We start from the raw sequence: 13643 nt of genomic DNA, 5'->3' as shown, positions 1-13643 counted from the left end.
AACGAGTATTTTCTGCTTTTGGGTGAAACAAAGGGAGGTGGTAAAATCACCTTGAGGTTCACATGGGTTTAGCTTTATATTTAGCTTATAAAACAGAAGTCGTAGGTTTGCCAGCAGAAAGACAGCTTTCATCACCTAGAATTGGTTGAGGCTTAGCAATCTTAAAAATCCCTCAGCAATAGGCAGTGCAGTACAGAAACATATTTTGTGTTTAAAAATAGTCTCAGCTGTTGTTGGAAGGGATTAAGCAATGTTTTCTTCCTTTATCAGCACAACATAGCAGTGCGGACAAAGTAAAAGGGTAGCTGTTGTTACTCTGTGAATGAGGAAATATTGCTTTATCTCATTTACTGCAGCCAGAGGTGAAACATTAACTTAGCTTTGAATTATGATGGGATGTAAAATAGCCTGAACAAAAAAACTGCTGGGCTTTCATTTGAGGGCATGAACTTACAGGTCTTCAAAACTCAGTTTATGTGGTATGACAACACACACCTTTCATTTTACTGAAGTATTCACTGAAATGTTTATCTTTGGAGTAGATTATTTTGAGCACTGTGGAAATAAGGAAAAGGAAAGAAATGTTGTATAATGGAGGTTTCCCAAAGGACTATGAAAATGTTTTAAAGGGATATAGAGAAGTAATTGCAGACTTACCTTTAGTTTTGCATTTCAAAAGATAAAGAAAAGGTCTTAACAGCATTTACATAGCTCATTACATGCTACCTGCAAAGTTCCCTGCCCCTTGTGTGTGTGATGGAGCTGGTGTTGGCTTCCCATGTGCTCTGGGTTGGAGCCAGATCCATGCTCCTTGTGCGTCTGGGACAAAGTAGGTTTCAGGCCACTCCTTCTCAGGGTCATTCTTGACCTTTAAAATGTGTCACCGACATATACCTGTCCGCCAGGGAATGCACACACCAAACCAAAAGGGAAAATATAAAAAGGAGGGAGAAATTGGTCATTTTTGCTCATGTGATTATTTACAGTTTACATTTGTTACAGTATAAAGTACCTTCGTCCCTGGCACAAATAAAGTAACAAGTTTCCATTGCTGAAAATCATTGAAACGCTTGTGAGCTGATGGGGAACATGACCTTTGGCATGACACTGATAATACCTGACAGAGAGATGATGTCAGGTGTCCTTAAAGACCCTATAGCCTATATAATGCTACATCTACGGTCACGTCAGACCATCACACACCCCTGAAGAAGTTACGTGGCACGTGGAAAGATACTGACCAGTGTGTCCCCATGGGACCATTGGCACCCAGGTGTCCTGGCAGAGCCCCAGCACCATTGTCAGAGGGAATCTGCTTATGTTAGGGCTGTATATCTGCCTGCCAGCAAATGCATGCACTATACCAAAAAGGAGATTGCTAAGAGGAGGAATAAAACTGACGTCGTTACTCATTAAACTATTTACAATTTATTTCTGTTCCCGCATTACAGTAGCTACCCACTGGAATGAAAGCAGCTAATGAGAGAAGCTGCACCACCACTATCCCAAAATATGCTGTGCAGTTTTTGTTTCAGCCTGGCAACCCTGGTGAATTGTAACCATCGTTCAGAGTTGCTGGATTGCATTACATGGTACGAACGACAGAGTGACGGCAGTGTCCCCAGCCGCTCCCGCCAGTGCCTCAGGTGCCACCTTGGCTCAGGTTAGCTGGCTCTCTTTAAGTCTCGTCTGCTAAAAGGGCTTTGGGGAAATTAATAGCTACTTTGGGAATGCTGCGCACTCTTCTCTGTAATGTCCTGCAAAGCACACTCTTGAGACAGAAACCTGATGGCATGTCACATTTGCAAGGGAAAATTTAACTCTAATAAAGATTAATATATGGGGACTTACCAACACATTTTTTCTAATTGCCTTTCATTAACATTCTCACCAACCTTGAACAAACAACACGGCCTTTTGTTTTTCTGTTTGCGAGACAGCGCCTGTATGAGGCATAGCCAGCTCTTGCTCTATAGGAACAAAACATTTTCACTGTAGACTCCTGTACTGAGGTACTCCAAACATTTTGATCCCCAAACGGCCTCTGATCTGTAACGGCCTCTGCCTAGAGGAAAAATCTGCTTTGCAAAGTTGGAGAAACACAGTGTGAATTATTTGCAGGTGAAACAAGAAAAGAAATTATCCTTTCTCCTCTGTGAACACCCTCCCGCACTGGGGCCATCCGCACAGCAGTCTGGGAGCTGCTGCCTGGGACTTGGCAACAGGGTCGGCCTTGTGCTCCGCAATCACGGTGTCTTGCCTGGCTCCTCCCTGGCCAACTCAGCTCACTGCAGTTTCACTGAGGCCCCTTGAAGATGTTTTTTGGGACGTGGGTCCTCCTTATGGAACAGGCAGAGGGTAGAGTGCATTTGTGACAAAGAAAATAATAGTACGTAGAAAGGAAGGAACTTGTGAAAGGCCAGGCAGACTTATGGTCCGATTCTCATGTTGTTAAATCAGTCCCCTACAACTTTCCAGCAAAAGCCTTATCATTTCTTCTTATACTGTTTTGCTGTCACTCTTCCGATCCTCCCTCATCCATTGCTCGGAAAGCCAAAATACATTTTCATAACTGCCCAAGAGTCCCTATTCATGGCCAAAGACACCACTGCACTGGCAGGCCTGTTACTTCACCTGACCATCAAACATCAACAATATCCCAAAATATCCCCAAATGTTGGGAGACTCGGCTGCAGATAGCAGAGGGCTGCTCTGGCAAACTCAACACGAGCTGTGCAAGTAAAGGAGCCTTTGAAGGCTGTTTTATTTTAATGAATGACACTTTGCTGTTAAGAAAAAAACATTGTATTGGGAAATTCAGACTACACTGACGTGTGGTGATATTTTCTGGACAATGTTGGTGACTTTAAAAATCTATTACATCATCACAATAATGCCAGTACTGGATATTTTGCCCAGCTCCAGGCAGAGAGTAGGAGAGCACTGAGAGGTGCCTTGAGCCATAGGATGGGTGCACCCTATTCCCCATGGAGATCTCGGACCATTTGCTTGTTTCTGTGCCAATACCCCAACGTCTCCGTGCCAGCTTCTGGGTTAATTCCCGTGGGTGGAAGCTGAGAGTTTGGGAGAGCTGCAGTGCTGCCTCTCAGTGAAAACAAGGAAGAAACCCTCACAGCCAGAGCCCAGGTGCCCATATATCAGTGCACAAAAATACCTCGAGAGTGAAACCATAGACCAGCCAAACATCTATTTCTCCCCTTTTCGCCAAGTGCCAAAAAAAAAGCCAAAGGAGAAAAATCCCAGCACGGGGAACAGGTTTGACCAGTTTTGTCACATTTTTGTGCTCTGTCTGCTCTCTGCTCTCTAACACAGACCCAGGCAGGGTTTTGTCTATCCCTTCCAGGCTTTGTCAGTACAACGAGGCACCCCTGGCCCGTTTCCCAAGGGAGCTCTAGCCCGCTGCCATTAACCTTCTCCAAACCTCTACAAGGCACCTATTTACTTCATGGACCTGTCCTTGGAGGGAAGGAACAGCTAACGCACATGACCTCATCCAGTACGGGACAGGTTGGCTTAGTTCCCGGCTCTGTCAAAATTAGCTCCACAATCATATGGCTTTTCTCAGCTCCTACACAAATGCAGGCACAAGGCACCACCTCCCAGCCTCACTGGAGGCTCTGGAGATGCACACAGGAGATGGCACAGTGTTTAGACGCTGTCAACATAGAGGTCATACAAGTATTATAAATCCTGCACCAAACCCATAGTAAAGCTACAGTAAAGGAACAGTACGTCTCTCCTTGTCTATTAAATTTTTGAACATGGCTTTTACTGTATCTGAAATTACCTACAGGTCTCTGCAACATCACACCAATTTCTGCAATGTTCTTTTGTTGCGCTGCTGGGCAGGGCTGCCTGAGCCCTGGAATATCCTCTTTGCAGGCTGTAATAGGATTTCTGTTCCAAATGGAGATTAAATGTGCTCTCAGAAATGTGAATTTTCAAGTTCTGAAATTCTGCTTTTGGGCTTTGAACCTGCCAAAATCTAGACCATGTTTTCCTGGTTTTTGCATTCTTACACATTACTTTATGGCATAGACTAAGTTGGCATTGCTACAGTAAGACACAAACTAAAAGCTTAAATATTCTGTTAGTTTTAATTTATTGCTAAAATCACCGCAAGGCATTGATATGATTGAAACCTCTTACCTTCTTTTCATTTCAGAGTCTCTTGTTTGCTTGCATCCAGCTGTTTCATTTGAATACAAAAGGAGACTGATCTAGAAAACAGTTCAATAACTTGTTCATAGCAGATGTTCTTAATGATTTTAGCATTATGATATCACAGCTTAGTGCAAAATAAAATAAATATAGGGCAAATTAACTACTTTAAGATAAATTTTTAAAAATCTGAAACAAAATTGAGAACAATTAGAAGTATTTTTGCAGCTTAGTTTGGTGTAGAAACAAATGGGTTTTTCCAAAGTGTATTACTAATTATCAATTACAGCACAATTAATTCTTCTCTCCTATCAGTGCAATGCTCACTTACTAAAATTCATGTTATTTTTCTTACATACAACTATGGTTGGTAACATAATGGTGAATGATTTTCCACAGCAGCTCATGCTGTGTGAAGGAAATATGTCTCTTGTACTACTTCACGTTCTGAGTTCTCTAAAATTTAGAACACGTGGTCAGACAGAAAATATTGTTGACTTGACTCCTTGCATATTGACGTTGTTATATACTTTCAATTTATATTGATTTATAAGTAAATCAATAAAGTAATTAGAATCAAAATCATAGGATAAGTTTCTGTGAAAACATCAACAAAGTCAATCTTTGATTTTTTTAAATCCACACTTTCCAATAACTTACTATCCTTCTGGAAAGTTCTGGGCCAGCACTAACTTTTCACAGACATTTTAACAAAAGAGTTGACTGTACATTAGTAGCAGCAGTCCTTCCATCTCTGTCCTTTACATCAGTGTACACACTCCTTGGCTTTCCCTGCAAATATAAAGACTAAATATGTACTAGAAAAACCCAGGAAAGTGGCAACATGGCTTTATCATTCTTACGCCCCCTTCAGTCACAGGCAGAGGAACCTGAGATGTGGCTTGGGTTTTGGAGACAGTGTGGACATGGTCGCAAGAAAGCCTGTGGTGTAGGGAAGGATGGTCACAGGGTTCCGTGAGGAGCGCTCAGGCTGACCAGAATGGCTTCATTCTTATATTTTACCTGGATTCCTGGCCCTGGGTGATGGTAGTAACCATCTGGGCTAATTTTCTTCTGCAGCTAGACCAGATCAGAACTGATTCCTACGAGTGAAACATTGCTTTGTTGTGCTGCAACCCTGTTCCCATTCTCCATTTCATGGCAGCTGGCTGCGGTTGCAAATCCCAGCAAGAAATAACTTTAAAGTGTCCCAGGTTTTAAAGGAAATAATCCCCTCTCCCCACTACCAGAAGCATTGCCAGCCTCTTGCAGAAGCCCTTGTCCTGAATTAGGGGCACAGTTTATCCTGGTACCACCTTGGCTTTTCTACAGGCCTCTGCGTGCAGGACGGGGAGCTGCCGACACTTGCCAAATGCAACCCCAGGACAGGACAACAGATGAGTTCCCAGGGGGATTTCACAAGCAAATATGGAAACTTATTCTGTGCTGCCAGCAGGCACCTCCCCCCTTTGCCCCCCAGTGATTCCGAGTCCATACAATAATAGAAGGAGAAAGACAGACTTTCCTTTTACAAGACAAAAAGGAAAGTTTAAACAAAACGTGCTGGAAATAACCACATCACTTGAGGATCTAGAGATCCGCAGTTCATTTCCCAGCTCCTGGAGAGTGAGTGGGACAGGTCTCCTGTTTGCAAAGAACCAGCCTCTCCCAGCAAAGCAGTAGGAGTAGGTCTATTGCCAGCTCTCCAATCAATTAGAACATGCAGGATTTCTGCTTATGCATCTCCCACGCCTTATCCCATACAGTACACACCTGGTGTGATGAAAGGACATAACATTTTGCTTCAGTTCCTCTTCTGTGAATTAGAAATAATTAATTTCCCCTAGATTCTGTTCTTCAAAGTTCATTTTCCCTACTCGTAGATACATCTGCTTTTTAGACATATCATTAATGACTACATTTATAAAAAAGTATTACACGGCCCTATTACTTTAATTAGTTCTCAAAGCCAGCTGTTGCAGGTATTTATGTATGAAAGTGGTTAAGTGAGGACTATGTGACACCTGACGTCTCCTGCCCCTCGGATAATTAAATGTGCTCCATGCTGGAATCTGCCAGCTCTGTTGGCTGGCCCTGGCTGCGCACGCCAGGAGGGATCTCGGTGACATCTAGCGTTCCTCCCGAGAGCCCAGCAGGCAGCACATGCCGCAGCACACACAGCTTCCTCGCTACTTGGTCAGATCCTATCTTCTGAAATCCAGACACCTATTTATTTGCTGCACAAGCACAAGTTATTTAAGCAGGAGATGTAAATTATAAGGGTAATTACTTTTTAGAGAAACCAAACCCATTTTCCTAGCTGAAAGACAATGCATGGGATAAGTGCTGCTGAGAGGGCACCTAACATGTTAATTCTGAGAAAAGCAAGAATCATTATTGAGACAGCTCCTGTTAGCTAACCTGACACCAAGGTCTGTGCTATGATGAGATACAAACAGTATTAAAAGTTATCATGGTAATATTGAAAAAAAAAGGCACCATAATTTAGAGCAAACAAGAGGTTGCTCAGTCCCATTTGATTATTATACTTTTTTTTCCCAAAGCTAAAATCAGAGTAGTACACATGTATACAGGTATGATATACCTGGATTTTTTAAAGGTGAACGATCTAGACCTTTTATGTACATACATATTTATCTTAACATCCCTTTTTTCTTTTTTAAAATATTTGAGAGCTATCCCACAGCTAGGTTATTTCAGGGGCTGAAAATGTGGCTGACTCTTCTTAGAGAGCATCTGGTATATATGAACAGGAGAGCCCCATGGGGAGGTGGCTGTACCTGACCCTTTCCATCTAAACCACCCTAACTCTAACTCCTGACTTGCAAGATGCACAATTTTGGGACAGGATTTAAAGCAAGAAACTGCCACTCGAAACCAGTATGTGCTTCCCTGTGCTGTGCAGACTGCAGTGACCGTCACCCGGACACATAAGGAAGGATGCATCACTGCAGCTGGCCTCAATGCTGTTAGCTGAAGACAAGCAAATATCAGGCTTCAGCTGACACCTGATTTCATTGTACTTACTACATGGGTAGTTTATAAAGGGATGTCTATCCCTGGCTGGCCTGTTGTGGTTGATAACCTCCCATGTAAACCCAATGATTTAAATACACTGAGGATTTAATATCACTATTATCAATACCTTGCCAATTTGTTTTTACTTTAACTGCATTTTTATTATTCTTTAACCCTTAATTAGTGTCACACAGACAATTAGCAGCTACATCTTCAAATTTGTCTGGTCATTTCTGTTTATTTTTAATAACATGTATTTATAAAGACTTTCTTATGTATTCCTTTCATTTAGCCTAAATGACTGAAGACCATGATAGACACGAGTCACCTCGTCTCATGGCCTCATTCACATCCTCTGTACTTGTCTGCTGTCACTTTATTGCCTGTCACCAGTTTGAATTTGCTTCACAAATTTTAAATAATTGAGAGGCACATGCTCTGGTTTCAGACAGACTGCAGCTTCAGGATGGAAGGCAGAAAGGTAACAAGCTGCCCTCTCTCCAACAGGAGTGGTCAGATCCATTTAGGCTTGGACCTCTCAGAGTTGATCCCAGATATTTGGCTTTAGAGCTGATGATAATCTGGGATTTCTTCCCTTAAAACAATTAGTTAAATTAAATCTAGGTTGCAGACCAATGGATATCTGTTATCCCGCAGTGCTCCCAGGTACATCCCACTCCAGCAGGATACAAACCTCATTTTCCCCAGCATGCTGCGTGGTTTCTCCACGTTTCTACATCTCACATGCATCTTCTGGCGCCAAATGCAAGAGAACCAGGTAGCCAATAACTTCTACTTGTGCAGAGCTTTGCTGGACCTGCATGGATAAGCAAAGACTACAGAATTAATCTCACAGTAAGTAAAAGCTATCATTGCATTCAAAAGTAACCTTTTTCACATGCTGAGTTGCAGCATGTGCCTCAGCTTCACCCTACTATGCTCTGGAGAACATTCCCAGAGGTGCTGTGGGGACAGCCTTTATTGCCAGTGCATACCCGCCCTCTGCCCCACTGTCCCTTCAAAGCATCAGATGCAATGCTCCAGACCATGTAGGCAGCAGGACGAGGTGATCAGCCTGCAATGGTGATGGGCTGAGAATAAAATCAGATGTGTTACTACCTCACAGTAGTAACTAAGGCTTTGGACAGCCACTTGGGCAAACCTGATGCTGAAAAATGAATAAAAAGCATATGCACATGCCGGTGAGCCAGTGTCTACTTTGCCTACCAGCAGCTGGGTGCACTTTGGAGCTAGTGAGGCAGCTTCAACACCTTTTCCTTGCAGGGACAGCAAGAAGTCAGGTTTGGCATTTTCTGCAGGGAACCGTCGTCTCTTCTGGGCAGGCTGGTGCCTCGGTAGCAGAGGTGGCCGTCCCCAGGCCACTCGCTCCCTGTCTGCGCAGCCACGAGCTGGCCGGGGGGAGTGGTCAGCTGGGCAACACCACCTCTTTAGGCACTGGAGTGAGACCACTACCACGTTCCACACAGACATCTTTTATTTTCACATTTCTGCGCGTATGCAAGAGAATATTCTTTTTCCTGGGATGTGCTGGTTGATATATTATACCCTACAGAATGGAGCTGAGCAATTTTTTTTATGTATATATATGTACACACATATATATAGTCTCGCAAAATTTCTTCTGCATTTCTCCCTGTGTCAGAATGTATGTTTACAACAAACCAGAGCTAAAGGGACACTGTGAGGCTTTGTTTTATTTTTCTTATCTCTAAAATAAAATAGCGCTTGCATTTTTCTTCAATTTGATTGCCTGTTCTCCTGGTTATACTTAATAAAAATGCTGAAGAGAAAAGACACGCCTATAAGCTTTCGATTTTTACTACTTTCAGATAGTATCAGTGATGTAGGCGGAATATTTTTGAACTCTTTATTTACACAAGGGCCAGACTATCAGTTAAGTGTATGTCACGGCACCAAATGAATCAGTGATGCAAATAAATCATTAGCAAGTAAATGTTACACTCACAGCACAGTTCAGCAGTTTGACAGCCTCTATGCAGACAGCTATGTGTTTATAAGAGTCCTGCTTCTAAAAGTTTCCCTGTAAATTTTTAACCTGACAGTGTCCCTTAAGAAAAAAGTACCTACTGGGCTTAAGAAAGGACACCCTCCTATAGATATTTTCTTTTTATTATTAAAACCATTCAACAAAATTTAATACAAATTACCATTGGAGAATAGCATTTGTGAAGCTATGCATTGCTGCTCCATTAACATGGCTTTAGTTATCACAATTTATGTTATTTGCACATTTCCTTAGGTCTTTCATGGCACTTCCATTAAGGAGAAAAAACGGTTGTTACCCAGCTGCTACCATCTTATCAGAGGTCAGACATGGACACAAAGATGTTTGTTTTCAACATGTGTCACAGTCAGGCAATGCCACAGTTCCACCCACAATGCTTGAACCTTAGGATATCCATACCCTCAGGTTTATATTGACTTGTGATTACTCACAATACTGCAATGCATTCAAAGTAATAGGAAAACAAACATCGACAGTAACAGGCACATTACTTTTTTTTTTTTGCATTATCATTAAACACATTCCTATTTTTCAACAGATTGTTGCCTAAAACGCATGTTAGAAAGGCTTTTTTTTAGAAAACACTGGCATGAAGATGCAGACTGATGTTTGTAACTAATGAAACAGTCAGACTAATGATTCAGACGTTATTTAAACATTCACAACTTTGAGAAAATTTGCACAGCTGATAGCACTGACAGATAGTCTAACTGTAACTTAGAAGTCAGCATGGTAACTACCTTCCCCACACTGGCAGTAGGATTTATGATGGTATGAGATTAGAACAGCATACTATGTTTTATTTAGAAAGCTGTAGTAGTAAGTATTTGCCATAAATATTGCAAGCCCCATTTATGAGAGATGGGAGGCTCTGCAAGTATACGAAGTAACATTCACGGAAAACATAAAAAACAAATGCAAAGACATTTCCATGCAGAGTATGATTCTCTCACAGTCACTGGATCTCTGTCATTTGTTGGCTGGAGCACACAAGCCATATACACATATGCTGCTCATGGAAAACCCAGAGGCCTTCTATGCACTGATGTATACCAGCCTCTGGCTGATACCAGCAGGCTCAGAGACAAACACAGGATAATAAATGATTTCACAAAGGTGACGACTCTGCCACAGAGAAAATTTACAGTTAGAGCTATGTGAAAATACAACTGTTGTGTGTCACTTTGCCAATCCTCCTATCTCAGCTACAATGGACTTCTTGGACTTCAAGTGGAGCAGAGAGGTAGCAACCCAGGGCTGAGCATCAGGCATACGACCGAAATCGAAGCCAGTTACGCCTCAAGGGCAGAATCAGGACTAGTACAGCTTTCAGCATCTCCCTCTCTGCCTAACACACCCTCATTGTTACTGGGAGCTGAAAAGGAGATGCCAAAACTGCAGGGTCACTAATGGTAGCCTGATTTCAGCAACACACTTAAGCACGTACTGAGAACAACATCCAAATGTTTGAAGCACGCTGCCAAACCGGGGCCATGCTCAACAGAAAGCAGTTATAGCCCCTGACACAGGCACGCCTGCGCCACCCATATAGCGCTTCTGCTAGTGGAGACAGAGAAAATGTATGTGAGGCTGAGTTCATCACAGTAACTCCAGAAATTAATTTAGCTTCAGGGACCATGGTGTCACACAACTAATAATTTTTTTTGAAAAGGGCACATTCAGATTTTGCTAACTTTTCAGGCTGTAGGTCCCATCTCATCAGCATGTCGGGAGCAACACTGTTAGAGGAGAAAGGCACTGTGCTAACCCAATGCAAATGCTTGTTTTCCATTATCTTGACCACCTTTCCCTCAGCTGAAGTTAACTGCTTAGACTGACAATAGGCAGATACTATTTTGGCAGGTTATTCATATATTAAATTTGGCCATTTGCTAAAGTGATTGCAGGAAGAATCACGAAGGAACACTGCAAACATTGTGCATTATTTCAGCTACAATGGATGTCTTTATCAAGTGCTTATTAAATAATAACTAAATAGACAATACCGGACAACAGGAGGAAAAGGCTACTGTCACGGCATCACATCAGTTCTGTGAATCACAGCACATTATTGGAGTTGCTATGCTCTGCATCGTTGCTAGGAAGGAATTAATTAATGGTATCTATATGAAAGGCTAGACACTAGAGTGTCATTCCTGTACACATGTAACTTCCCTCACTTGAGCAGCACTTTTGATGACAAATGGCAACTTAAAGGAATAAAGTTAAGACTACACAGAAGAGTACGGAGGAGCACAGGGGAAAAGGGGAAAATGTCCTGTCTTGGGGAATAAGCATAGCATTACACTAGTACTGATCAGACCTACTTCTATAATGAGGAATACTTCAATAGATTAAATTTTTATAAAATATAGGGCTACAGAAATGAGGCATTCTATATATTTTTGTATTATAAAAAGCTTCCACTTACATAATTTTTAAAATATATCTTCATTGCTATCAGTATATTTGTAATATAATATATCTAATATAATAAAAATATATGCTTACTGGATGGGAGCAATGCTGCACTACGGCAGGGACTCTCTGTGTGGTTTGAGCAGCTGGAAATGTTGGCTGTTTCCTCCTTCCCTTGGTTTCTCAGGCATCAGCTGCCTGGAGACTGTGATGGCATTCTGGTGTGTTAACTTTCCTAAGAGTCCTCTGCAAAGCAGGCTCTGACATGTTCCTCAGCTGATAAATAATCAACTGGGCAAAATTCAACCTTGGTGTAAATTCACTATATGATTCTTTCTGTTTTACCTATTAAAAAAACCAAACTCCCAAACCAATGCTCTATTTGGCATTAGTAAAGAAATGGGACTTGTACAAATCATGCAGTTGCCTTGGAGGAAACAAAAAGATTTTTCTATGGAAAATGTTTAAATTACCCAAAGGGACCTATGGACCTGGCAGCTGATTCTGCGATTCTAAAGTGGGCAAGATTTTACTGTAACTTCCAATGGAAAAATACAAACACTCAAATGATGAGTCTAGAATGCGTGTGCCAAACTACATAGGAAGGACCATAGCAGATGACCACAGTGCTGCTGAGATGCACACTGAAGAATCACATGGTGTGATTCACATGGTGTGACACATGGTCACACCATGGGACACATGGTGGTCCCATGTGCTGGGACTGCAGAAGGTGGCTGGGACTAGAGCAGGTATTCATCTTCCTGTACCAGCCCTTATAAAATGCCCAGTCTTGCAAGAACTTACCATTGTTGAGCAGGATTTGTTATTTAGTTTGAAAATTTATACATGCAACTCATATTGTGCTCCTTTCTGGCTCACCCTGGCATGAAGATCCTCTAGTTAATGTGTTCAGGAAAAACTCCACCAAACTCAGCGTGGTGGCACCAGTGCATGTGAGAGGAAAAGTGGGATCTCTGCAGAAATGGAGATATTGGCTACGCAGCCTGTCTGCTCAATGTCCTAGGTACATTTACTGTTCATTTTTTACAAATGACCCTGGTAGATTCTACTTTTGTCAAAGCAGATTAATGTCAAGGCATTCATAAAACATTTTGCCATATGGTAGTATGGACTGAGCTTTTCACTTGCAATAGATGGCTGAGTAAGCTACCGACATGTGCTATCGTATCTAATCAAGCTTGCTAGATTAAAAGCAGGACTTGTGCCTAGCAAACAATGCTGTATATTACTCATTGAACTTTGAGCAGCAGTCGTCTCTTGTCAGGTTTTATTAAAATATTCACATGCTTCCAAAACGAAACAAAGCTCCACCGGCATCTCTTGGGAAGAAGAGGTGGGATCGGTTGCATTCAGTTGCCATTTGGTTGGAGATGTCATACAAAATCCTCACACACTGAACATGGCTGAATTGTAAAAAGCTTTCACCCAGAAAGGAGGTCTTTGTTACACAGAAAGTGTCTGACTCCTCCAGCGCTCACCAGACACAGTTACATCACATTCTCAAAGAGCTGTAAGGATCGCATGATGTTGTCGTCCTGAAAGCAAAGAGAAGACATTTTCATAAAACCAGCACTGACAAGCACGACTTGTAACTTTGCATGGCACAGGAGGGGTTCTGCAGCTGCCACTGCAGGCAACAGACTTGCTTTCATAAAGCTTTTCATTCTTGATGAGCTGGAACTGATTCAGTGATCAGGTCCTGATTCAGCAAAGCAGTTGTCTCATACTTTGGTGCCTTGGTTGGTTTGAGGCATGCAAGCACAGGATCTTTGCATAAGCTTGACATTCAGCAAGGGCTGCGCTTTACTGAAGAAAGCAAGACACCAGCATTGAGCTCGCGACTGTACTGAGCCCTCAAACTTCAGCCCTTAACTGCATTTCATTGACCCTGAATATGCAAATATGCACTTAGCTAATATGCTTCAAAAGTGCA

At 42.1% G+C, this 13643-nt stretch overlaps 1 protein-coding gene across 2 annotated transcripts in view; it reads right to left on the bottom strand.

Moving 5' to 3' along the window:
- Positions 1-9362: 9362 nt before the first annotated feature.
- KCNIP1 (potassium voltage-gated channel interacting protein 1) overlaps positions 9363-13643 on the bottom strand; it is a 299356-nt gene continuing 295075 nt past the window's right edge. For both annotated transcript variants that reach the window (XM_075102181.1, XM_075102179.1), the window contains exon 8: positions 9363-13245. In XM_075102181.1, the coding sequence (XP_074958282.1) occupies positions 13198-13245 (48 nt within the window). In that variant the 3' untranslated portion in view covers positions 9363-13197. The remainder of the gene's footprint in view (positions 13246-13643) is intronic.

Source organism: Phalacrocorax aristotelis, chromosome 8 (assembly GCF_949628215.1).
Source record: "Phalacrocorax aristotelis chromosome 8, bGulAri2.1, whole genome shotgun sequence".
NCBI lineage: Eukaryota > Metazoa > Chordata > Aves > Suliformes > Phalacrocoracidae > Phalacrocorax > Phalacrocorax aristotelis.
This window is presented reverse-complemented; position numbering and strand designations above follow the sequence as displayed.